The 27,260-nt window shown below is 38.9% G+C and overlaps 2 protein-coding genes and 1 long non-coding RNA gene across 3 annotated transcripts in view; 2 read left to right on the top strand and 1 right to left on the bottom strand.

Annotated features, from left to right (window-relative positions):
- Positions 1 to 2,298: 2,298 nt before the first annotated feature.
- On the top strand, positions 2,299 to 13,728 carry KLHDC2 (kelch domain containing 2). Its single transcript, XM_081048061.1, has 13 exons — positions 2,299 to 3,219; positions 5,166 to 5,245; positions 6,753 to 6,870; positions 8,680 to 8,795; positions 9,124 to 9,205; positions 9,365 to 9,448; positions 9,838 to 9,918; positions 9,994 to 10,052; positions 10,487 to 10,596; positions 10,992 to 11,064; positions 12,109 to 12,196; positions 12,293 to 12,345; positions 12,592 to 13,728. The coding sequence occupies exons 1-13, from the start codon at positions 3,067 to 3,069 to the stop codon at positions 12,713 to 12,715; spliced, it is 1,221 nt and encodes a 406-aa protein (XP_080904187.1). The 5' UTR covers positions 2,299 to 3,066; the 3' UTR covers positions 12,716 to 13,728.
- Positions 13,358 to 27,260, bottom strand: part of NEMF (nuclear export mediator factor) — a 54,194-nt gene continuing 40,291 nt past the window's right edge. The window contains exons 20-33 of the mRNA XM_081048060.1: positions 27,129 to 27,186; positions 26,597 to 26,655; positions 26,376 to 26,496; positions 24,949 to 25,228; positions 24,193 to 24,235; positions 23,988 to 24,037; positions 21,993 to 22,146; positions 17,521 to 17,598; positions 17,178 to 17,375; positions 15,912 to 15,944; positions 14,765 to 14,865; positions 14,621 to 14,664; positions 14,459 to 14,538; positions 13,358 to 14,171 (exon numbers count right to left, since the gene is read on the bottom strand). Of these exons, the coding sequence (XP_080904186.1) occupies positions 14,094 to 14,171; positions 14,459 to 14,538; positions 14,621 to 14,664; positions 14,765 to 14,865; positions 15,912 to 15,944; positions 17,178 to 17,375; positions 17,521 to 17,598; positions 21,993 to 22,146; positions 23,988 to 24,037; positions 24,193 to 24,235; positions 24,949 to 25,228; positions 26,376 to 26,496; positions 26,597 to 26,655; positions 27,129 to 27,186 (1,377 nt within the window). The 3' untranslated portion in view covers positions 13,358 to 14,093. The remainder of the gene's footprint in view (positions 14,172 to 14,458; positions 14,539 to 14,620; positions 14,665 to 14,764; positions 14,866 to 15,911; positions 15,945 to 17,177; positions 17,376 to 17,520; positions 17,599 to 21,992; positions 22,147 to 23,987; positions 24,038 to 24,192; positions 24,236 to 24,948; positions 25,229 to 26,375; positions 26,497 to 26,596; positions 26,656 to 27,128; positions 27,187 to 27,260) is intronic.
- Positions 19,547 to 26,683, top strand: LOC308497405. The gene is made up of 4 exons (XR_013993321.1): positions 19,547 to 21,978; positions 23,092 to 23,265; positions 24,728 to 24,866; positions 25,034 to 26,683. It is a non-coding gene; the product is annotated as an uncharacterized lncRNA (long non-coding RNA).

Raw genomic sequence — 27,260 nt, 5'->3', positions numbered from 1 at the left:
TTCTATGGGTTTAGACAAATGTGTAATAACATGTATCCACCATTATATTAGTTTACTAGATAAATTACATAAACAGTTTCACTGCCCCCAAAATCCTGTCCGTTCATTTCTCCCTCCCTCCTTACCCCTAGCAACCACTGATCTTTTCACAATCTACATAGTTTTGCCTTTTCCATAATATATGGTATGTAGACTTTTCAGATTGGCTTATTTCATTAGTAATATGCATTTAAGTTTTTTCATGGTTTGAAAAGAGAGCTCATTTCCTTTCAGCACTGAATAATAATATTCCATTGTATGTATGTACTACAATAATTTTTTTTAAGGATGTTCTACATAAACGATCATGTCATCTATGAAAAAAGACAGTTTTATTTCTTCTGTCCCAACCTTTTATTTCCTTTTCTGGTCTTACTGCATTAGCTAGGAATCCAGTAGGTGTTAAAAAGAGTGGTGACATCCTCACCTTATTCCTGATTTTAGTGGGAAAGCTTTGAGTTTATCACCATTAAGTATGATGTTAACTAGTTTTTTGTAGATGTTCTTTATCGAGTTGAGTAAGTTCCTTTCTATTCTTAGTTTGCTGAGAATTTTTATCATGAATAGGTGTTGGATATTGTTAAATGCTTTGCCTACATCTGTTGATCATGTGATTTTTGTGTTTTAGCCTGTTGATAGGATGGATTCCATTAGTTGATTTTTGAATGTTTAGCCAGCCTTGCATACCTGAATGTGGTTTATATTACTTGGCTGCGGTATATAATTCTTTTTAAAATTTTTGGATTCTATTTGCTAATATTTTGTTAGTTCTTTTGTTTGTTTGTTTTTTGTATTTATGTTCATGAGAGATGTTGGCCTGTTGTTTTCTTGTGATGTCTTTGTCTGGTTTTAGTATTAGGACAAGGCTAGCCTCAGAATGAGTTAGGAAGTATTCTCTCTGCTTCTGTCTTCTAAAAGAGATTGAAGAAAATTGGTATATTTTCTTCCTTAAATGTTTGTTAGAACTTACTAGTGAACCCGTCAGGGGCTATTGCTTTCTGTTTTGGAAGGTTATTAATTATTGATTTAGTAGTTTCTTTAATAGATATAGGCCTATTCAAATTGTATTTCTTCTTCTGAGTTTTGGCATATGGTGTCTTGCAAAGAATTGGTCCATTTTATCTGCGTTATCAAATATGTTAGCAAAGAGTTGTTCATAATATTTCTTTATTGTCCTCCTAATGTCCGTGGCATCTGTAGTGATGGCCCCTATCTCATTTCTTTTTTTTTTTAATTTTTTTATTGGGGAATATTGGGGAACAGTGTGTCTTTCCAGAACCCATCAGCTCCAAGTCATCAGCTCCAATTCAAGTCATTGTCCCTCAATCTAGCTGTGGAGGGCGCAGCTCACTGGCCCATGTGGGAATCGATCCAGCAACTCTGTTGTTAAGAGCTCAAGCTCTAACCATCTGAGCCATCTGGCTGCCCACCATTTCATTTCTGATATTAGTAATTTACAGCTCTCATTTTTTTCTTAGCATGGCTAGAGGCATACTGATTTTGTCCATCTTTTCAAAGAACCAGCTTTTGGTTTTGTTGATTTCCTCTGTTGGTTTCCTGTTTTCAATTTCATCGATAGCAGTCCAATTTTTATGTTTCTGCTTACGTTGGATTTAACTTTCTTTATCTAGTATCCTAAGACGGGAACTTCAGGTAATTGATTTTAGATCTTCTTTGCTGACATATGCATACCGCTCTCACCATACCCCAAATTTGGGTAAGTTGTAAACATACAGGCAGAGGCTACGGAAGGAGTTTCAGGCTTTGAAAACTTTATCGAGGAAAGCCTTTTGTTGTTGTTTTTCAAAGTATTTCTTCTGTTTCCCCGAAAATAAAACTGGGTCTTACATTAAGGTTTGCTCCAAAAAGATGCACTAGGGCTTGTGTTCAGGGGATGTCATCCTGAAAAGTCATGCGAGGGCTTATTTTCCGGTGAGGTCTTATTTTTTTCCGGGGAAACACAGTAGATAGTAACAGCAGCCTGAAGACGGGAATGCAGACAATAAAGCACCCCCCCCCCCCACCAACACATTCAAGTACAGAGGCACCACCATTCCATTAGGGATTTAAGACATATTCTACTCCAGCCCAATTTTACACGTGAAGAATCAAGTTTAGTCATAATAATTCTTAATTTTCTCTGGAACCAAGTGAAACGTATCACGTGACGTATAAGAGGAAAGTGAGTGAGCAGGGTTGACCGTCCTCCCGGAAACGCTTGCCGCTGATAGGCTGTGAACACTGAGCAATCGCCCAAGAAGGAGGGGGCCGCGGAGTCCCGGGGCGGACACGCAGCCCGGGGCCCCTCCGCGGGGAGCCCACGAGTCATCATCGGCCGGGATGTGGGAGGGCGAGGCGACACCGCCCCGGTTCCTGAACAGAGGCTTGGGGAAACTGAGACCAGAAACATACCAGTTGAGCAATTTTACCGCCCCTTTGCAGGCTGTGAACCGTTTGAGAATATCCCTCCATCAAACAAGGGGAGCTTCTCGGGAAGTGCAGGGCTTTTTGGAGAAAACATGGCTAAACTCCTGAAGGAAAGCAGACTCGGAGCGTGTTTGGAACGCCCGTCACAGAGCTTCAGGGCAAACGCCTGCAGCGGGACCCTGACGTGCGGCGGCGGCTCCCGGGGGCGGGGGCGGGACGGCCGACGCTGGGGGCGGAGCCCGGGCAGCACTTCCGGCGCGCGGTGGGCGGTGTCAGCGGAAGGGGCGGTTCCGGCCGCGGCGTAAACAAGGGCCGTCAGCGGCTAGAAGCGAGCCGGAGGCGGCGCCGGCGCTGGAGTCTGGGGCCTGGAGCCGGCCTTCGGCGGACCCCTGCCCGCCCCGCGCCCGCGCCCCAGCCGCCCGGCCCGCCGTGAGCCCGTCCTCGCCCGTGGGGCTGGGCGGGCGCGAGCGGCGAGCGGCGAGGGCGCAGCCTCAGCGCCGTCCGTTTCTCCGCCGTGCATTTCTGTCGTCCTCTCCTTTGTCTTTTCCCCCGTCGCGGGCGTGGATCCGGATCGTGGGTGGACAGCAGTGGAGCCTCACGATGGCCGACGGCAACGAGGACCTGCGGGCGGACGACGTGGCGGGGCCAGCCTTCGAGGGCCCCGAGGCCCTGGAGCTCGCCTGCCCCGCCGAGCGCAGCGGCCACGTAGCCGTCAGCGACGGGCGCCACATGCTCGTGTGGGGCGGCTACAAGGTCAGTGCGCGGGGGCCGCTCGGCCGCCTCCCCGCCGCGGCTCCGCGCGTCGCCTCGCCTGCTGCGTGTCCCTCTTGCGAGCGGGGACCTTGTCACGAGGGTCCCGGCCTCCCCCGGGCGCCCCGGCCGTTGTCGCGCCGCCTGTCCCCTCCCGGCGGCCCGGCCTCCGGCCGCGGGGCGTCATGTTGGGGCCGGCGCGTGGGGCGCCGCGCGACGACGAGCCGCGTCCCCTCGGAGGCGTGGGGGGGTGTCCGGGGCGACCCCGTGTGGCGGCGGCGCTGCCCTTCCTGCCCCCGAGCCGGTCGGCCGCCCCGTGGTGTGAACGTGTCAGCGGACGGAGCGCTCACGTTTTTCAGAAAGTGACTGGGGAAGCGCTCCAATAAGCGAAACAGGAACGCTCACGGCTGTGGCCCCAGGCGCAGCCCCCGAGCCCCGTCCCCACGGGGGGGCCAGTCACGCGCCGTGTGTCCCCCCCCCCGCCTTGGACCTGCCCGCCCCCCCGCTGGGCGTCCGGTCCACGGCTGGCCCTGCGCCTCCCCGCCGCGCAGTGGGGGCCTGGCCGCGTTGGAGACACGCCACGCAGACGGGTGGACTGCGGGAGCCGTGCGCGTGGCTGCAAGCGCGGGGTCTCCTTGTGCTTGTGCCGACCCTCGGTAATCCGCGGTGTCCCCGGCCGCCCGCAAATAGGTGTGTGCGGGGCGCCTGGTAAGAGGAGGGGTGGGCATGCGGTGACCCTTATAAGTTGTAAGTAATTCCCTCGGGGAACAGCCCACCTGTTGGTCGTCACACCTCCGCGAGCTGCTCGGAAATCCTGTTTGGGAAAAGCGGCCGCGCGAGGGCGTGGGCGCCCCTTTGGGGACGGGAGGAGGGTGGTCAGGGAGTGAGGAGCGCGCTCCCAGCTCGGGCCCCCGCGCGGCGGGGCGCGGAGCCCGCGGAGCAGCCGTGGAGGCCGGAGGCCGCGAGCCTTAGCTTCCTGCGCGCAGCGCTCCTCCCGGGCCAGGGCGCTGCTCCGGCCCAGCCTCCGCTTTGCAAGTGCTGGCGTGCGAAGCACAGCGCGTACCCCGCCAGCCGCTCTAGTGCTGTGTAGTACGCGGGCTTACGAGACTGACGCCCATCCTTGGTGAACTGCGGTTATTTACCGTGTGCTGACATTGTTCAGAAGGGGGCCAGGCAGGTTCAAAGGCTGCACGGGTCAGGCAGCGGTTGAAGCTGCAAAAACTCAGGGAAAGGGGGTTGAATTTCCTAAGTAATTCAAATTGGGCAAATTACTTCTCTTAAAAAAAAATGTTTTCTTACTATATCAACTACTTTTTAGGGTTGTTGCCAGGATTAAATAAAGCAATCCGTGGATAGCACTCAGCTAGTTCTGGCATATGGTAAAACTCAATCTGTTAATTATTCCCTGAAGGGAAATGGAGCAGAACAAGGAACTTAAAATTTTACATGAGTAGTTAATATTTATTTGCATATTGCAGTTCTCTCCTGTCTGCATCTTGGTGGAGAACAGGTGAAAGGAAAGAATGGCTAGAAAAATATACATCATGTGTTAGTGTGGGTCAGGCACCTTCAAGGTAGACATTTCTTTAGTGGGCTTACGGTGGCACAAGTAATCTCTCCTGAAGTCATGCAGCTGACATTTGGTACGTGGTCTGTTCAGGATAAAGTGGACTTGGAGATTCCTGTGATCGCTTCACTTCCTGTATCACTGCACCTGCACCATTGCAACTGCTGCATCAAAAATTTGAATTAAGAGCTGTCTATATTAAACATTATCTTGAGTATATGGCATGGGGTGAGGAGGCTTGTGCATTTGATAGAATTATAAGACCTATTTTTCATAACTCAGTATCTCAAGTAAGATATGAAAAAGATATAATCGTGCCTTTTTAGAATACCAATTATTTTTTATATTTGCAATTTTGGTTTTGTTTTGTTTTGGTTCTTAGAGTAACCAAGTCAGAGGATTATATGACTTTTATCTGCCTAGAGAAGAACTATGGATCTACAACATGGAGACTGGAAGATGGTAACTGTGGATATTATAAGGGGAACTCCATTCAAATAAGGTTGCAAACAAAAAGAAACTATAAAACCCATTCTATTGAATAAAAATATTTTAAAGATGCTAATCTATGTTCTGAAAACAGTGTTCTGCTAGTTTAGCTTAGCAGCTAAGCGTAGATACTTTAGCATCTCTTTATAAGTAGCTCAGTAACTGTTAGATGTTTTTATGACCGTTGAAGAAATTTTATTCAAGGCTCTATAAAGTATCAATTATATTAAAATAAGTATCAATGGCTTCAGGTCCTGGAATGGAAATATAAAACTTCCATTTTGCATTTTGTTTTAAGATATTGTATCTTGTTATACAGTATCTTGAATGAGGAAAACATTTCTAGAATGTGTCTGCTACAAATAAAGGTGGTACTTTATTTTATGAACTCTAACATTAAAATTTCTATGCAGATTTCTTTGAATTGTTGTTTCAAAACCCAAACTAACTTAAATTTGCATCCCATACAAAGTAGGGATATTTCAGAAGAATCCTTGCTAGTCTTACAACAGTGGTGCTAGGAGCATGTTCTTGGCAGAATTAAATTAATGTGCTTCTCTAAAGGCTGGGTGGCCATGTTTGAGGCTTTATAAAGTCGTCTTCTCTCACGGTTGGCTGTGTAGAACTTTGTGCTTTACATATATTACATATCACAGATCTCAGAATCCAATAGTACTCCCACTTGATATAAGAGTTAAACTAAAACTAAGTTAGGATTGTTTCTGTAAAGAGAAAATCAGTGTTAATCTGAGCTATTTGCTCATCTTTTTCTAGAGAATTGGAAATTTATAATGGTATTCCTTTAATAGGGAATTCTGTGTATTTTATAAAAAATTCAGTCGCATAAAGAATTTTTAAAAAATAAGCCTACCAAGAGTTACAGCCTTAGCATAGTGATATTGTGAGCAGACCTTGAGTGTCCTGTTAATATTCTGAATCTTAGATTTCTTAATTCATTTGATTCAGATTCATTTTTAGATTCAGAATGATTTAAAACAAGCAAAGCACTGAGGAGTGCCTGGCCTATAGCAAGCAGTCCTGCATGTCTGTCGTATTACATAAGGTCTGAACTGGATTCATTTGAATGGCTAAAAGGTATTAATCTGACAGGACTGGGATGTTGAAGTTTTCTTTTGGCTTCCTGTCCCACTCAAAAACAAAACCCCACTTATGGCCATTTTATGTAAATAAAAGCAAACAATTGAGTTTGAAAACATAAACTGGTAGCTCCTAGAATAATAAGATACAACACTGAGGCTGTTAGGACCTCCCATTCTGCTTGTGTATAGGACCAGCTGGCTCAGCCTGTGGAATGGGGAAGAGGGGCAAGCTCATCCTTTTAGACCTAGGCTTTAGGGAGTCACAGTGTTTACTCCCCCCACCCCCACTGTAGGAATAGAAGAAAAATGAATAGATGTTTGCATTTCTTTTCCTTTTGGGAAGTTTATTTACATTCATTTCCCTTCCCCCCCCCCCCCAGGAGAAAAATGAACACAGAAGGCGATGTTCCTCCTTCCATGTCAGGCAGCTGTGCTGTGTGTGTGGACAGGGTGCTGTACTTGTTTGGAGGGCACCACTCAAGAGGCAACACGAATAAGGTCAGTGTTGCTGAGGACTATGGCTCAAGGCGATTTTATTGTTTTTCAGACAACTTTAGACTTTTAAGGTTAGCCCATATGTATTCCTGTCCAGTTAACAAATACCTGGACTCCACTGTGGTGTGAAGGTGCATTTTAGTATTTTGTCTACCAGTCTGTATTTACCTAGGCCTTCTGTAAAATCAATTTTGGTTGGTCCCCTGTGTGCAGTAACTTCCTAGGTTGTTCTCTTTGTATTTTTTGCAGCTACTTGTTCTCTTAGAAACCTTGTTCTCTTAGTGTTAGATGAATAGTAGTAAATCAGATGAAAACAAGATGTAACATTATGGGGGCAGGGTAAAAAGTAACAGGCCATCACTCAGAAAACCTTAAGGCTAAATAACACCGACAAAATTTTATATACTAACATTCCTATATGGCGTCATAAGATACTGTTGTTCAGACTTTGTCCGTGTTTTTTCCAAATAGGAAAAAGATAGCAGCTGTCCTCTCAGGCCCAGAGACAGATGAAGTCAGTCAGAAAGGTGCATGTGTTCTAGGTAGACTCACAAATTCATTTATTTGGCAACTTAGTAAGACCTGCTATGCCTAGCGCAGTTAGACATTGGACACAGATGAATGCTACAGTCCACGCCTCCTGGAGCTCACATTCTAGAAGGGATACATAAAATAAGTGATTTCGGTAGCTTATGATAAGGAGTTACGCAGAGCCTGGCTCACAGTAATAGCTCGGTAGATACGGCTGAATCTGAAAAAGAATCCTTGACATTGTGTTAGGTGGGATGGAGGAACAGAAAAAGTCAAGTCTTCACCCAGGAGGTGATGTGTGAATTGAATAATGCAATTCGAAGGCGTAGCCAAGATGCTGGTATCAAGACACAGAGGTATAAGCAAATACGCCTTGTTCGTGGGAAGGCCACGTGGGTCAGTGTAGATGCAGCAATGGCTGAGATGGTTTCAGACTGCATCGCACCAACTCGAGGGATTTCTGATGCACTGGGACACCTGTGGGCGGAGCGTCATGGGGACAGGTAGGCCCCAAGCCTCCCTTGTATAGCGCCATTTTTGTTTCTATATATTAGGTTTTTATTTAAGATTTTGCTTGAAGAAAAGGGTTCTGTGCCTGAAAGATTTTGTGAGGCACGGCTGTAGGCTCTAGTTGAGCCATTTCTTTTTCAGGGTCAAGGGGGAGAAAAATAACTTGGACACAACATGAGGAGGCTTAGGAAAGAGAGAAGCTGTGTGGCTTTAGGGGGTGGTCAGAGAAATGGTAGTGATTAATACATCAAGTGGTTAGGGTTGAGTATTCTAAGTTTGATCACAAGGAAGCTTTGGAGTCTTGAGTAAAAAATATGTATTGGTCAGATTTATTCAAGTACCTGAGTGTGAATCCTTTGAAAGACAGACCAATCCTCAATCTTTTAAACATTAATCCTTAGCTCCTTAAGTTAAGTAGGCACTTAAGACATATTTGTTAAATTGAATTTGAAGGTGAAATTGCCTTCAGTACAGCTCAAAGCACCTACCTTAAGGCATAGAACGTAAATCAATACACTGCTTTCAACGCCTTCAACAAAAAAGTGTGGTTGTGGAAAAAAATTAACTGAACTGAACAGGATGTTTAGTGACTGAGGTAATTTACATTGTGGCACAAGTCCCTGATCTAGACTCAGACCAGTACCAGTGAGCAGTCACTCCTGGTGGCGCTGCATTCGGTGGCACCCTTGTCACAAAGCACGGTACAGGGAAATGCCAAGCTTGAATTTCTTCCACATAACCAAATCTAACTGAAATCATTGCTTCTGACAGTTCTATATGCTGGATTCAAGGTCTCCAGACAGAGTATTACAGTGGGAAAGAATTGATTGCCAAGGAATTCCTCCATCATCAAAGGACAAACTTGGTGTCTGGGTATATAAAAACAAGTGAGTTAGCAGCATTACAAGTTTGGCTTTTTACGTGGAAAGTGGTTTGCCCCTCGAGTATCCTTAGCCAATAACTGTTGTAACTGTAGAACGTATCTTGTAGGGCCCATGTGAGGGCTAAGTGAATTTCTACAGCAGAGCACTTAGCATAGCACCTGAGCTATAACTGTTAACCGTGTTAGTCATTAGTATTTGAATAAGTGTTTTCATATAACCAAGTGTGCCTTTTCGACTTAGAGCATATGACAAAGTAAGAAGAAAAATCTCTTGTATCCTAACCTGTGGATGTTTGAGTATTTACTGTCTGTTTTTTTTTTTTTTTAAATAGGTTAATATTTTTTGGAGGGTATGGATATTTACCTGAAGAAAAAGTATTAGGAACGTTTGAATTTGATGAAACATCTTTCTGGGTAAGTGAAGTTTCATATTTGGCCTACGTAGGATGTTGAAAAGAATACATTTTGTTTGCTAGTTTTGTTCATTTTGCCTTGTTAATCTAAGGCTATATAGTTTTGCAAACATTATTTGTAAAATAATTGTAAAATAACTCAGATTATTATTTTCTATAGAATTCAAGTCACCCAAGAGGATGGAATGATCATGTACATATTTTAGACACTGAAACATTTATCTGGAGCCAGCCTGTAACTACTGTAAGTTACTGAATAATGGATTATTAAAGCAATGCTCCTTAGAGAGGAGGGGAAGTTGGGAGGTGGTGTATAACAGACAGTTCATTCTTCTTTTCTGGAGAGAGTAGAGCCATGGCTTTCATTATTATTCTCCAAGGAGTCTAAATTGGAACTCAGAAACATTTAATGAATGTGTAGACCAACGCAGCGTCTATTATCTAATAGACATTAAGTGTAGTATTGTTAGTAATTAAAATTAAAATTTCCAGTCTGGAATCAGCCTTTAGTATTGCTGTTGACTAGAAGTCTGCACTTCAGCTTAAAAAGCTCAAGTGTCTTGCATATTCTTATCCCACATCCAGGGAAAACTTTTTCTAGTAGTTATCAAAAGTGCACTTATACCTCGGTAGGGTAAAGCACCTTCGCCTCGCGCTGCCCACGCCTGTGCAACTGTTGGAAACAAGGGCTTTGTGTTTGGAGGCAGATACCGGGTGAGTATATAAACAGTTTGAATGACCTGCTTTTGAATTATTCAAAATGATAACTATTTAATTATCCCTTTTTAGGATGCTAGAATGAATGATCTTCACTATCTTAATCTGGATACATGGGAATGGAATGAACTGTAGGTATCACTTCATATAATTATTTAGAAAAGTTTTTCAAAACATCTCAATGGCTTTTTTGCTTGTTCTGTATTATGGGTATACAATATATTTGCTTAAATTTTCTGTAACTGTGAATTTTAATAAACATGATCACTAGATCTTGAAGGAGGAATTTTATTTTTTTATTTCCAGTTGTCATAACTGTGTATCTGGCACGTAGCATGTGTCCAGTGCTTGTTGGGAAAAAAAAGTCTAAAGTTCACTCTTCCTTCAATGAAAAGAGTACATTCTAAAGCATGCATTTGTTAATACCAAGAAGCCTTTTTAAATTTAAAGTCTGTTTTTTTTCTTAATTCCATATAAATATTAAAAGAAAACTTCAGTATTTCTCTGCATTAACTACAGTAGCTGCTTTTAAATGTTGCTACTGCAACTTCATGGTCATTTTCAGAATCCCGCAGGGCACGTGCCCCGTCGGCCGATCCTGGCACTCGCTCACACCCGTTTCTTCAGATCACCTCTTTCTCTTTGGAGGATTTACCACTGACAAACAGCCACTAAGTAAGTCCTTTACAAATATGGTAAGAAATCATTATGTATCATTCATATGTATAAATAGTTGTAAAAAATTAGTCTATTTTAGATGTATCAGGGCTATACGGTTGGTTGGAAGTTTTGCTATTATATTAATTTCGATCCTGTCACATATACTTGTAATTGTGTTCATACTACGACATACATCCATTCTAGAAAGAAACGACCTAGAGCTCTTTAAATCCTGCTGAAGGGCAATAACATGCAAAGGGCTTATTTGGTTAATTGCAGAGACAAAAAAGGAATTATACTTTATCTACTCACAATCTGATTTATTACCTTTCTTGCTAAAGCCGTGCCCTTTAAGTGTCAATGTCACATTGACAGAACAACATACTTCATAGCTTTTCTGTTGTCATCAGGTGATGCCTGGACATACTGCATCAGTAAAAATGAATGGATACACTTTAATCATCCCTATGCTGACAAACCAAGGTATGAGCTGTTTCAAAAGGTAATTCTTATCCTGAAGGACTGAGGTCCATAGAGGTGTACAAGACTGAATGAGGAAATTTTGGCTGCATTAAATCCATCATTCTTATAATAAATATCCTAGCATTTACTAAGGTTTAACATACCTTTTGAAAGAAAACTAATGTTTTCCCAGTATCAAATGCTTTCTTTCCCCTCATCTCTATGAAAAATAGGGCTGCATTTTTATTTTCTTCCTTTATTGGAAAATTACTGATATAGTTAAAATTTATAATCAAGCTCTTTACCTGAGTGAGTTGAACTGCATCTAGGCCTGTCATTAAAAAAGAAAGGGAAACTAGAAAGGAGAGAATTTCAAAACATTAATGTATGTAGGGAAAAAAGATCGAGAACTTTCAATTTGCAGTAGCACTGTATAACAAAGATAAAAAAAGAGCCTATTAAAACCCTGATAGTTATTTTTGTTATTCTCAAAGTAAAGTTTTGACAAAGACTTAAAGACTGAAAAGGAAACGATACAGTCAAAATTGGTGTTCAAAGCACATTCAGATATGTCACCCTGCATTTTTTTCTAAGTCTCTAACCTAAATACAGTCAGTCATGCCATTAAGACTTCATTTGGCATAAATATTCTTTCCATAGAATTCCCAGGTCTTCAGATACTTTGTTTACTCAGGCAGATTCAGCATTCCTCAGATGTTTTGTGTAAGGCCAGTTGGCCCTGCCTATGAAAAGAGGAAGGAGGAGAGGCCATGTACCACTCACCTCCTGTAAGATTCTATTGTTAACAAAGACCCAGAGAACAGTTCATTCAGTTCAAACCCCTCATTGCATAAATTAGGACTGGACCAGAGAGACAAAATGATAACATCCAGATAAAACAGACATTGATTTTTCTAGCTTTGGCTACTTAATTGCTTCTCACCTTGATGTTTTGGTGTGAACTAAAGATCGCTAGTGTTTATTTCATCAGTCCTATTCTGTAGTGCAAATGACAAATTGGGTGTTTTGGGTGACTTCAAATTCAAACTTTTGTTTTAAATGTAGATTATGGCACACAGCTTGTGCCAGTGATGAAGGAGAAGTAATTGTTTTCGGTGGATGTGCCAATAACCTTCTTGTCCATCACAGAGCTGTGAGTATACTACCCTCTCTTAAGGGCTCTTCATCATAGCGCTGAAGTGTATCTGTCAAATGCTTGCTTTTTAATGTGTTCTTATCTGTTCTTCAGGCACACAGTAATGAAGTACTTATATTTTCAGTTCAACCAAAGTCCCTTGTAAGGTAAAAAAAACTTTTTAGTTGGTACTTGGAGTATTTTAGATTGTATTTTTTAACACTTTAAAGTAGTGATCTTGAAAAACCTGGTTTATGGATAATTCAAGGGCAACAACAAGCCTTCATTGATACAACTAACCAGTTCTTATGAAAATCTTTAAAGAAAATGTGTGTTTTAAATAATTCTTCAAGTGAATGTACTTCTGAACAGTAAAGTGAAATTATCTTTCTCTTTTCCTTGTTCATTTTCAGGCTAAGCTTAGAAGCAGTCATTTGCTTTAAAGAAATGTTAGCCAACTCGTGGAACTGCCTCCCCAAACACTTACTTCACAGTGTTAATCAGAGGTTTGGTAGTAACAACACTTCTGGATCTTAAGGCTTCACAGATAACGCCTCTGACCACCTTGCATGGACAGCAATTCTGTAAACATCTGAGTGGCATTGTTGGTATAATTATATATGCATTGTTGTAGTTTTACAGCTTTTTGGTTTAAATGTGCATGTGAATGGCCTAGAGAACCTATTTTTGTGTCTAAAGTTTACAATAAATGTATTTAACACCAATAACTGTCTCCTAGTAAAACAAAGAAAACTAATACTTGGGCTTTGTATGCCGAGGTATGGTTATTATAGTTCCTTTTTGGTAACTTCAAGATACGTTATCCGTAGAAACATTATACTAATTATTCTTACCACTATTTAAATGGTCAAGTTATTTCTTAAAAAAAATAATATTATAGGTTTCTTTAAATGGGAAGAGTAGTCTGTTGTACTTACATCAGATTACATAATTATAGTTTTTTAAACATTAATTTCAAGTGGAAAAATATCTTCAGTAGGACTAATATGTTGGTAAAAGGAATTCTGCAAGGCCCAATAGCTGTTTAGGACTTTGGTATAGGGGCTGAGGCAGATGGTCGTGCTGACTCTGGACCACTGCTGTCTGATCATTTTGTAGCTCATAAAAGAATGGAAGTAAAGTCTGACTTTATTCTCCATTCTGTTAGGAGACAGAAGAAAGCTGGGTCAGGAGTCTTTATTGGTAGCCTAAAAGTGCACTTTTGAGGTTACAAGTTAAGACACTCCATAACATGCTACTGATAAATTACTAGAGGTGGAAAATAAAATGGTACAGAACTGAATGAGATTACAAAAAAGAAATTAAGATAAATAGTGACAGTGTATAAATCCATGGAAATGATTGACACCGCTTTCTTTTAGGTGTTATTTCTTAAGCTGAGTCATGGGAATTATTTGTATTTTAAATTTGGTCTAATATACCTTTGACAAGTATAAGTAAAGGCAGAAAGAAATTTACTCCTTCAATACTTAGGGTTTTCAAAACTTAACCCTAAATGTTTAACTACCCCCAATCTCAACCACCACCAGAAAAAAACCCAAAAAGAAAACTTGTGATTGGCTTCTGAGTAATAGATATATTAGACCTTATATACAGTAGACTACCAAGTCAATAGTCTAAGCAATGGAGCTGTTACACTATTCAATTTCTTTACAACATGAAATGAATACTTAATATTAACTCCCCAAATTTCAATAAAATGTAGAATAACTACAGATGTATACAATTGGTGTTTAACTATCCACAAATATTTTAGGAAATCCTATCATAGACCGAGTCTCCTCTCTATAAAACTGCAAAAACAAGAATAAGTCCTTTTAGCGAACACAACAAGGCAATGTTTAGTTAATTTTCAAATGCGGAAGTCTTATTACGTGGTATTTTCATCTCTGAACTATTTCCTTTTTACATTCAGAAGATTGGGTGCAGACACTTTCACTTTGCCAGGAATGTTTCTTGATAAATCCGTGTCCTAAAAAAAGAGAATTGCTAAATATCTTCACATTCTAAATGGTTAATCGTATTTCTTTTTATGACAATTATGTATTCTCTGCTGTCAGAACAAAGGCATTTCCAAAATTTTCACCTGAAGTGATTTTACTTATTTTATACTGCTTCTAGTAAGACAGCCTTTTCTACCAAAACAACAGCTGCAGCTTGCAACTACTAAATAAAGCAAGAACAAAAAATAGCAAATTATACTGCTGACATTTTTAGTTGCAATAACAATATCCAGAAAGTCCTAGAGGAATAATTTACCTTAACACTGCGGAATAAGTCTTTTTCTCTTGCAGTTGCTTCTTTGGAATGCATGAAACTATTCAAGGCTGTTTTTGCAGCTATAAATAGAAAATAGAACAATCTACTTTTGTTCAGTCAAGAAATGTTTAAAATCATAATTAAAAAAAAAACTGTAAATACCTTTCCCCTTTTTCTGAGCTCCAGGAGTAAGTTTCACTTTGTATCTTTAAAAAAGAATTACATGTGTTACTAAACAGAGATTGCAAAACAATTTACAAATCACTATGGTGACAGGTATTTTGAGTAAACCTAGTAATGACTTACTTATAGTTTGCCATGGTGGTGTAAGGGGCACATATCGGGATGGCAAACAGTAGTACGTCTTCAGGGTGTGGCTGTCCTGTCAAAGAGTCAAACAGGTTTTCCTAAAAAGGGAAAACAGAAACAACTATTAAAGTAATTGACATCAGTTCTAAACAGAAAACTCTAAAACCTGTCAAATTGATATGTCAACATATTTTTATCCTTTTCTGATAGACATATAGTCTTAAGCTCTGCTTTATAGCTCCAAAGAGTTTAAGAGCAATGGTGTTTAAATATATAGTTTAGTGCTTGTAATTTTTGCCTAGCATAATGAAAACTGAGGACAATGATTTTCAAAATGGCACTTGTAATATATTTAAAAGAAAGGGAGAAAAAAACTTGGATATTACTCGAGATGCAGAAAACTACTATGGATTAAGATGAAGCACAAGAATGACCACAAATAGATTTAAATCCATCACATGGAAATTGGGCTGATATTTTGGCTAGACTGGTGGTTCTCAACCATGGAGTTTCGCCTCTCCAAAACCACTGGGCAATGTCTGGAGACATTTTTAGTTGTCACAAGTGGGGAAGAGGAATGGGTGGCGGGATAGAGTGCTAACTGCATCTAGTGCATAGAGGCCAAGAATGGGCCCCACAACCAAGAATTAATCCTGCCCCACATATTCACAGTGCTGAAGCTGAGAAACTCCTGGGCTAGGACAGCCTTCTCTTGCCCGTTCTTAAGGAGAAGTCCTAGGGCTTCTTCGAGCTCCCACCTGGTGGGCTGCCTATGAGATTGACCATATTTATTTTACAACATGAGTAAATTTTAGAGATCAAATGCTTGGTGCTGAGGTAGTGTGTTTACTATGTGCCATGAACTTTTCTAAATGCTTTATGTATACTATCTTAGTTCTCAAAACAACTGTCTCTTACTGGGGACAAACTAGTAGCCCCATTCTTCAGATGAGGAAACAGGCACAAACAATAATGTTTCCAAGGTTACAGTTATATGTAACAAAGCCAGGATCCAAACCCAGAATGTATGACTCCCAGAGCCTGTAGACTTGTCTTAGCCCTTTCAGGAGTTGTGTGTAAAACGTTCTGGGAACTGAACTGCAGTCCAGAGTACGATAGTGGGAACCCCAACCCCGTATCATACCTCATTTCTCTGTTGATCCAGATCTTGCTCTTCCTGCTCCAAACATAAAATTTACAAAGTCAGCTATAACTTACATTGACATTCCACACCATTAAAAACTGAGAAAGAAACAGTGATGTAACCAGACCATCACATCTAACCCACAGGTACGGACCCCAAGATTGTGTTCTTCAGTGTCCTAAAGACTGAGTGAATTCATTGTGTGTCTAATATTTCAGACAGCAATGCCATTCAAACAGAAAAAAGATTGTTCTCTGAAGTTTAAAAAAAACCCACTTCTACATAGAGTAGATGCTAAAGCAGTCAATGTTGTAAGGACAATTACAAATGACCACTAAGCTTGATGCATTTAACAGGGAAAAAGAAAATGGGAGAATTTTGGTGAACAGGGCTTTTATGTTTTAGTCTCTGTTCAACAGTTTTAGGATAAATTTTCACATATAAAGATAAGCTTAATTTTGTTTGCTCACATTAAACCTACCAGGAGATAACCTATCTGTGAAAGAACACTCATAATTTATATCACTTTAACGAATACTTACTGAGTCTGGGGTTTACAGAATAAATTACAAATATGAGAACAATGTGAAAATCTGAGGACCAAAATTAGTTTTAGTATTACTAAACAACAACACCGTTCAGCAGAGAAAAAAGAAAATAATTAGGTCACCATAAACATTACCTGCACTGAACAGAGCACACAAAAACCAAAACTTAACTGTCATAAATAAAAATATAGGCTGAATTGAAAATTTGTTACAAATTTAGAAAACAAATCTTTTGCTCAAAATTTCAAGAAGATGTATATATTCATGTAAAAACATGCTTTAAGGCTGGGCTTGCTGTATTCAGCTGACAGAACAATTCGGCAACCATCTTAACTAGGAAATGGTTAGCTTCTCATTGGTTTTGCAACCAGGGCACTTGGCACTTGAACTAAGTAGCTACTTTCAACATTAAGGCAATACAGCATATGTTCCTATATAAATCTTAAGAGAAGTGCAAACTTATTTTCCACTCATCTTCAAGACAACCCCAATTATTTGTCTTCTTTTAACTAAGTCAGTTCCTGCCAGATTCAAAGAAAGCCTCGCCAAAAAGTGATTATTTTTTAAAGACTTGTGATAAACTTTATAAGATATACTTATTAAGACTAGAGTTGCCACTCATCCTGGTTTGAACACTATTATGTCCCATGTCCTGTGAAGCCTGGGATAATGGGTCACCCTAATCAAGCAAAAGCCCACAGGTATGTGGTAGTTTTACCTTGTCATCATGTAAATCATCTACTGCCAAGTCTTGTAACTCATGAGTCACAACCTCTAGGGAGGGGGTTTCTTTTTTTACGCTGTCCAAGACACTCCGTCCACCTCTGGGCTTCTGAGGCTGTTTCTTCACTGGTTCATCCTTTATTTTTCCTTTCTTTCCCTTTTTCCCTTTTTCTTCTCTGTTTGAACCTGCAGACTTTAATTCATAGAGGAAAAAACAAGTAATGTCAATGTTGTCAATATTAAAATATATTGAATGCCTAGCATCTATAGTAGGCAGTGGTCTGGACGCCCCTTAGGAAGTTCAGCAAAGGAAGAAGACGGGTTGGGTTGTTACTCACCCCCAGCAACTTCATGATGAGTTCACGCTCTTCCTCATCTTGGTCCTTGTATTTTTCCTTCATTTTTTTCATTTTACTCTACAAAATCAAAAGACTTTGGTGGGAAAAATTTGGCCGTAAAGAAAGGACAAATGTTTGCAAAGAAAAAGTGCTTCTCTAGTTCTGTCAAAAATGCGTATTGATCAAGATTCCATCCCAGAGATAAACCATAGGCCTCACCCTCCAAGAATTGCCCATCTGATGGAAAAAGACGACACATATAAGAGTAAGGATAAATTAATACAACATATTCTAAATGCTACAGGAGAGGTACAAACAAATTATTTTTAAGATAGTTTTGAGAAAGGAGACATTTCTTTCAGCTTGAGCAAGAACTGTTGGGAAGAAATAAAGCAAAATTTGAAAAGTCTTAAAGGAAAGAAATTTACAGTATTTGGTAATGTAGGAAAAGCAAGATTATAAGGTAAAGATGGGACAGAGCAGTAATCGCAAGTCATTGCATTTGGTTGGAGTCAGGATATACATATAATAGAGGAAGAACAGGAAATAAGGCAGCAGAGCGAGGATGGGTACTGACAATAGAAACTCTTAAGACTGAACTTTATCAAAATAGGGATTTTTACTCAGGCTACACATCCAAATTACCCCAGCAGTTTTTAGAACTACAGATACCCAGGCCTCACCTCCAAAGATTTTTGTCTTGATTATCATAGCTGGGGCTCAAATAACAAATTTCTAAAAATTTAAAGATTTCTTTGAACAGGGCACACACCACATACAAAAAACTATAAAAGATGGACAAGTCAGACTTCATTAAAATTAAATGCTATTCATCAAAAAACACTATTATAAAAGTGAAAAGAAAATCAAGCCTCAAAATGTGAAAAGTTTTTGTAATACATGTATCCAAGAAAAGACTTGTATCCAGGATTTCAAAGAACACATATACACCAGTGAGAAAGCTGGACGGCCTAGTTTTTAAAATGGACACTTGAAAGAGTACATTTAAAGGTCTTAAACATGAAAAAGTGCTCAAATGTCGTCAACGTGGACATGCAAATTAAAGCCAAAATAAGATTTCAGTATATACACACTTAAATAACCAAAAATAAAGAAACCACAAACCACCAACCAAAAACCTAACAATACCAAATGCTAGTGAGGATATGGAGCAACAGGAACTCGGATACACTGCTTGTTGGGAAACATACAAGTATTCTGGAAAACCAGTAACATCTACAAAAGCCAACCACAACCTGCACACTACAACCCAGCAATTCCACTCCTAGCTATACACACCGAAATGCATACTTGTGGATCTAAAAGACACATAAGAATGTCTATCAACAATACTGTAGACATAAACTGGGGCAGACTCACACAATGGAATGCTATGCAAATTAACCGTTACATACAACACAGAATGTTGAGTGAAACATGCAAGACAAAAAGGTATGCATCATATGATTGCTTTTACATAAAGTTGAAAAGCAGGCAAAATAATCTACAGAGATTAAAGTAAGAATAATTTTTTTGGTGAGGGATACAATTTAGAAAGCAGTAAGCAAGAGTGAGTCTTCTGGAGGACTGGAAACATTCTAGTGTCTTGATCTGGATGGTGCTTCCACAGATATGTGCATGAATAAAAATTCATTGTTTCACTATATACGGGTATACATTATGCCTCAAAAAAAAATCTTGAGAATATAATGAACAATAGTACCAATAAATTGAACCAAATGGAAAACCTGATAAGAACAGTTTCTTGGAAAATATAACTGAGGAAAACCAAGTTGAAAAAACAGGAAACCCGAATGGACCTATAATCACTAAAGATTTAATTAGCACTTAAAAACCTACCATCAAAACCCTAAACATCAGGCCCAGTTTTATAAGCGAATGCTATCAAATCTCAAGGAACAAATAACTTCCATTTCATACAAAGGTCTAGAGAGCAGAAAAAGTCCCAAACTTACTTTATGAAACTGGTATAACCTAGATACCAAAACCAGACGGCTTCTCATTTAACAGAGGCCAATTTAACAGATTTTTCTCAATTTACCACATTAACTAATTAGGGGAGAAAAATAACAGATGCAAAAAGAGCATTCAAAAAAACTTAACTCATCACTATTAAAAATAAGTTCATAAAGGATATCTACTAACAACCCTCCGGGAACATCCCACAATGATAAAAATCTCAGATACAGTCCCCTTAATGTAAGTAACGATGAACACAATTACTTCTACACAGCACTGCTGAGGTTTCAGCCAGTGCAAAAAACGTAATAACGGATATTAAGAGTAGAAAAGAAAAGCCATTATTTGCAGACAATATGATTGCCTACAGATGAAAATAAAAATAAAAATTCAGTAACATTGCCTAATCACTAGAATATGAAAATTGTCTTCCCACATACCAGCAACTAATAACCATAAAGTGAAAGTTTTCCAAATATACCATTTACAAAAAGTAAGAAAAATTATACGTAGTAATAGCTAAGATGGGTAAGACTCTAGGGGAAGATACATTTTTACTGAAGAATATAAAGTATTCTTACATAATTATAGTTCACATTCAGGAATAGGAAGACTCAATGAGGTATAGATGACAGTTCTCCACAAAATAAAAATTTAATGCACTTTAATAAAAGTTTTAATGAAAAGTAGAGTATTTCATTATATAAATGCACCATATTATTTATTGTTCTTTTATATCATTGGACGTTAAAGATTATTTTCAGTTTTCTTGCTATTATAAATATCAACCTGATGAATATCCTTAGTGCATACACTGATTTCTTTTAGGATAAATTCCTAAAAGTGGAATTGCTGAGTCAGAGTAAATGCACTGTTAGAACTCTTGCTGGGAATTCCCATGGTGTGTACTCAAACATTTACTGAATGACAATGAACACACATTATCTATTAATTTGACAAGTGAAAAAATTCCCCTTGTTTATATAAGCATTTCTTTTATCACCTTTTTTTCAGATTTGCCATTTATTTTTCAGTTTTATTGATGGTTCTCTTCTTCACCGGATTTACTTGCATATTATTATATCTTTTTAACATGACTAGCCACTAATTTTTATTATTTCATACCTTTCCTAACAATCTATAACATTATTTTGTCATATACTAAGTTTTTAAATATACAATTAGTGGTCCTGTATCTAGATTTTATTGTTTCACTTTTCTATCTGCCTGTCCTTATGCTAATACCACAGTTTAAAAAAAATTTTTTTTTATTGGGAAATATTGGGGAGCAGTGTGTTTCTCCAGGGCCCATCAGCTCCAAGTTGTTGTCCTTCTATCTAGTTGTGGAGGGCGCAGCTCAGCTCCAAGTCCAGTTGCCATATTCAATCTTCAGTTGTGGGAGTTGAACCGGCAACCTTATTGTTGAGAGCTCGCGCTCTAACCAACTGAGCCACCTGGGCTCCCGCCAGTGCCACACTGTTTTAATAATTCTAACATTAAAGGTTTTACTACCTAGTAGAGAAATCCCCTCTCGATCTTCTTTTTCAAGATTTCCTTAGCTATTCTCTAGTATTTACTCTTTCAAATGAACTTTAGAATTACTTTATCAAGTTAATTAAAATCTCAATTCTGATTAAAGTCATGTTGAATTTACATTATTATACTGGGAGATCTGGTATTTTTCCCGTTCATATGTGTAGTACAATACTTCATTTATTTAAGATCCACTGGGAAAAAACACAGGAAATTCTGCTCACTATGGATGGAGGAAAGATCATGAAAGATAATCTTTATTAAGATTTCAAAGGAATTTTTTAAGAAAGGTACACTGATAGGTTAGCTCACAAGCCCTTCTTTTTCATATTGCTACAGCATTTTAAAAAGTATGTTCTATATCCACTACTTCTTCCTTCAATCACCCACCTTTAATAAAATATATAAGAACTCTAACCAAAAATAGCATTTAACTGAAAAAGAAACTACTAAGCTAAATTACCAATAAAGAGCAGCACTGCCACTTGACTAGTCGAGTGTCTCTGGCAAATCACGGCCTCCCATTCCTCTTCTACATAAAATGAGATCTTTCGTCAAGATGATCTTAAGGAACATAGAACAGTGATCTCTATGTTCCGTCAACACTATCTTTCCAACTAATTTTCAGTCAAGGGGTGTCACATAGGATTATTTTTTGGCCTACATCATCTGTTTCACTTAACTTTTAAAATATTAAGAGGAACCTCACAGCTTCATTTGTGAACCATACAGTACTAACTTGAACAATTCACCCCAAAGTTTTTTATTTTTATCATTAGTTTCAGGTGTACAAGACAAGATAATGATGAGACATTTCCACCCTTCGCCAGACCGCCTCCCCTCCCAAGTCCACGACCCCTCTGACATTGTACATAGCTACTGCAATACCACTGACCGTGCGCTGGACTTTACATCCCGTGACTATGTATATTATTTTTTTCACCCGTAAGTTTTCTTACCTTTTGTCCTCGCTTTATGGGCTGCACAGCCTGGGCATTTTTGCTTATGTTCTGATGAGTTTCAATGTGTAGAGCATTTTCTTCTTCTTTGTCCTTTCCCTCTATCACTTCTAAATCCCCTGAGTCACTTGGAAGCTTTTTCTTCTTCATTTCCCTAAATATAAATGAAACGCAAACATCTAATTCTTACAATTTCAAATTCTTAGTGCCCTCCAAAAATGACACGGGGAAGTGGACGCGTACAATATATAAAAGGCAGTGGCTTTTGCTTAACTTGATAATCACTAGGCTACAGTATACAAAGAAGTGCAAATCGTGACACAGGCAAAAGCTGAACGTTTTGCTCTGACGGATTCATCATTCTTTCTCTCACATGGTCACCCTGGACTTATCCTTACGCAGTAGCCACATTCAGTCCCTCAAAACCCTGATGACCAGGCACTGGGATTTGTAGTCTTTGTATTACCATGGCCTTGGAGGAGCTTAGGTATTCAATAAAACATTTGTTGATTGGTTAGCTGAATAAATAAATGGATAAAAAATAAGCAGATTAAGAAGGAAAGGGAAATTCTATTACTGTGGCATTTTTCACGGGCAATCTCTTCTATTTCACATGCCGCCGCCCTAGGCCCGGTCCTCATCACTTGCCACTCACTTCCTCTGTGGTTTCCTCCATAACCTGTTCTACGTGAACTTCCAAATTCATCTTCCTTAATTACTCACCTATGTCACATTCCTATTTAAAATCTTTCAAAAGAGCTCATCACCTTCAGGATACTTATAGCTTGTCATTCTAAGTTCTCGACTTTTGGTCCGAATTCACTTTGCCAAACTTATCTACTAGTTCACAAACATGAACTTCCTGCTCCTTTCACCTCAATCTGTTTATTTATCATTTTCTCAAAGCACAATGCATACTGCTTCCCAATTCTGGCCTGCTTTGTTCACGCTAGTTCTCCTTGGGAGTTTCTGTGCTCGATTTTATTATCTTCATTTACCTAAGTCCTAATATGTTTTCAAAGTATACTGCTGATGGCATTTGCTAAGACCCCTGAACTCACAGCAATTTCTTGTTCCTCAACTCCTGTATCACCTCCAGGTAACACTGAAGTTGACCCTGAACGTGACAGCCTTGCACTCGGAGGCCCCGTAGAAGTGGACCTGCACAGTTTAACCGGTGTTGTTCAGGGCCAGTATTTTTGACCCTCAGTGAGGAATCCACGGATGCAGAGACCAGATTATAGTTACATGCATTATTTTCAACTGCATGGAGGTTAGCACCCCTAAAACCTGCGTAGTGTAAGGGTCATATATATTTATAGGTTTATAGCTAGTTCCTGAATCCAGGACTCAAAAAATTCTTGATGTCACGAACTTTATGTTGAACCTCGCTGTATATGTGGTATGTAGCACAGGGCCAGGTACTCAGAGTTCTCTAATTGTTTAATAATCATCTTTCTCAAACAAAAAGGTGTATTTTCCATCCAATCTAGGGCCCCTTCCTTGAGTGCTTTACTAGTTTAAGTCTTTTTCACCCACAGTAGGTATCACAGGTGTTCCTTTCCTTCTGACTCTACCTTTCTATGTGCCTCCCAAGTCCTGCTGTATTTAAAAACAAAAACCAAAAATACAAGTCTTCTCTCTTGCATATAAAACTTTCCTAGTTAATTTCAAGTATTCCTATTTATTTCTGTCAATGTTGTCCCCAAACCAGTCTATTTAATACATTGCAAACGCTACTGTATCTATTTATGTAATAAAAGATCTGTCTCGTGTTACTTGACTTCTCTCACTGGTTATAGTGACAGATTAGGACCCTAAAACACAAAAACCTATCAGAGCTGAATATTAAAAACTAAACAAGATTTCTGCTAAATCTTGGTAATTTTAATAAGGCAGGACTTTAGAAAAGCCCAGTGATCTGTCATAACTGAATTGTCAATAAAAAAACAAAAAATTACATGCTTTTCAGTTAGATAACACAAATATGTTTACCTTCTTTCCTTGGCTGACAAATGTCTCCGGCTCTGTAATTTACTGTCACTCTATTCAAATTAAAACAAACCAAAAAAACAAAAAACAAACCAATACAATAATATTACTAACATTAATTTTTCAAAAGTAAAATTAAAAATTAGAAAATTACTCTATTCATTGAGAAGAACATGACGTTCTTCGTAAAACTTTGAAAACAGCTCACCATATTAGAAGATTCCTCTTTTGCAGCCAGTTTCTGGAGGGGCCTATGAAAACAGAGGAGCGCACCAGCCTGTAAAAAGCATCCATTTACAAAGTCCCCAAACATTCCCATAGCATACTCTTCACATAGCAAGCCCACACATTTTCAAATTTGGTAAAATCAGGAAAAATATAATCAAATCGCTCATTTCCTCACATTTTTTAAATATATACTTTAATAGCTGACATAAATGCTTCCAATGTGCCAGACACTGCTTGATACTTTACATGTTTGTAATCTACACTTTCACCAAGAAGGAAACTGAAGCTCAGACATAAAGTAACTTGCCCAAGGAGACACCCTAAGACTCAATTTTGGGTCTGTCTGACTCCTAAGCCAGTCTTAACTACTCCAATGGTAATATTTTTATAACTACAGTATTGTTTACTTCGTGATCAATAAGACATTAAAGACTGAAACACCTTATTTTGGGGTAGAATTGCCTTTTTATATTATTAGCATTTATAACCATTTACTCGTTTCTGTTTTGACCTAGGTTGCCCACTTTTCTATTTACTGTATCTTTCTACTCTGGGTCCTGGGCATTTCTTTAGAGAGATCTACCTCAAAATCAAATGGTGAAAAGATAGGAAGACCCAGGACAACGAAGGGTAAAAGTACTAAGGTCAATCTTGGTATGTATTACCTTTGTAAGGATTAACTCTTCATCATTCCCAGCTTACAAAATAAAACTTAAAATTATGGTTTTTAAATTACCTTTGGGACTGAAGGTGGGACAAGTCAATGGTAGTATCAGGGTAATTTAATGTCTCTTCCCCATCATCCTTTATTTCGCCAACAGGTTCCCGATCTTTCACTACTTCTTCAGATTCTCCCTCATCTTCAGAGCTTTCCTCCTGAATGAGTGCTTCACTTAGCTCATCTCCACCACTCTGAATAGTAACACCCTCCTGGTCAACCTGAGTCACGAGTTCCACTTCCACAGGAGTTTCGTGTAATTCCTCTTTCTCCTCTTCACTGCTAGTGTCACCCCCGTCTGTAGAATTACCATGAGAAAAGTCAGGGTGCTACCACCACAAGAAAGCTAAGTGATCTCCACCACAAGAAAGCAATGAAAATATCTCATTGACTCTGCGTCTCCAAAAATCACCAGAAGAATGCCTGATCATGCCCCAAGGGTACTCTGACTCAGACAAAGAATATTCTGTGTCCTGAATTGGTTGGAATAAATGACCTCCAAGATCCTTTACTATAATCTACAGTGCGTTTCTTGGACATCACAACCATCTCTACAATAAAAACTAGAACTTGTCATTGTTAGGTATTTCCAAAAAGGAGGACAACTGAAGTAGTTCTATAAATTCTGCTGCTTTTATTCTAATTTGCACATGAGAATTGAAATGAGACAATACGTGTTATATAATTGTCACACAGCAGGAGGCATTCACACTTTTGCAAAAGGAACTGTCTAGTAGTTATAATATGGTCTAGTTGCCTCACCTATAAAATGATTTTGCCACCACTCATCTGACAAGGATGGTTGTGAGAATTCAATAAAAAATAATGTAAATAAAGCACTTTAAACACTATCAGGAACATGGTGAAAATTCAAAAAAGTAGAAATCCTATAGTGCAATAGTAGTTGTAAATGAAACAATGCAATAATACTCCTAAAAAAGAACTAGCAGAAAGAATAATTTACAGGGCATATTTTCCCTAGTTCCTTCAGGTGGGTAGGTAAATTTATTTCAGTAACCATAGTTGCTCTCTATTGGAAGCAAACATATTGTTAAATCAAGCTAAATTCCCATAAAGGAAATTGTACTTGTTAGAAATTCATCTTTGTATCGCTTCTAATTCCTAAACCCAAAGTAAATGCTCATTCATATGTACCTGAGTCTATCTGTTAAACACATTTGTATATTACCCATTAAATACTGAAGTTTTACTACATAACCATATACTCAACTATATTAGATATGGATCCAATTACTTTTATAATTCACTAGAATTATAAGTATATTTAACATTTCCAAAAACAAAGTTCAGTAAAACTGGTATCAAGTTTTTTTCTGGAAATTTCAATTATCCCGAAGGAGACGTAATCTCCTAGGTAGGAATTTAGAAGCAGAATTAGACAACAGAACACATGATAAGCTGCTTTATGAAAACCCATACACTACCTAGTTGTTCCATTTCTTCTGATATGAGCTCACTTGTGCGACTCGCCAGTGTTTCCGTATCTTCATCCTGCACTCTGACTTTTCGTTCACTCCGATGTCTCCAAACACAAGACTCATCTACCTGTGGAAATAGTTCTTTTTCATTGACGGAACTTCAGGCCAGACTAATGAAAGTCAAAAAAAATAACAACAAAAAAAAACACGAAGAAGATGAAGAGTACCTTAAACAGGAAGCTAAACCCCATCATTAGATATGAGGGAGGGAGGAAATTCTTTTTTCCTAAAAAAGATAATGTACATAGATGTTTTAAAAATCTGTTTTCTTCATTTTATTCTTACAAGATATCACATCAACGGTCACATTTGTTTTGTTGTTTTTGTCATGAAGGAACATTTCCTATTTACAGAATTCAGCATTATGTAAGAAACAGGAATTAAGAAAGAAAAAATATACATGATTACTTGCTCTCATCCTTTGGGTTAGTCAGACCCTGAATAATACATTTTTACAAAAAAGGTCGTGCTATACTTTCTTACCCTTATACCTTTAAACTATATAAAAGTACATTCTCATCAATAAAAATACATGTGGAGATAACATGACAAATGCTAAATTTGTCATGACAAATAAGACAAAATTTTCCTCATTTCCTAAGCGACTTTATATATGAATCAACATAATTAGTGTCTGTTCTGAGAATATTAATAGATGGTCCTCAAACCCGTCTCCATAATCCACTGACAAGTCATTACCTCTTATCATGAAGCTTCCTGTTGTCAAATATTCTCCAGTTGGTGCTGTTTTAGACACCTGAGGGACACAATAATATATTATACTCTTGGCTTAAGAAATATATATATTTATTTATTTTATTTTCACTAGAG

This window comes from Rhinolophus hipposideros, assembly GCF_964194185.1.
Source record: "Rhinolophus hipposideros genome assembly, chromosome: 5".
Taxonomy (NCBI): Eukaryota; Metazoa; Chordata; class Mammalia; order Chiroptera; family Rhinolophidae; genus Rhinolophus; species Rhinolophus hipposideros.
The sequence above is the reverse complement of the archived record's forward strand: the minus strand, read 5'-3'. Positions and strand labels throughout refer to the sequence as shown.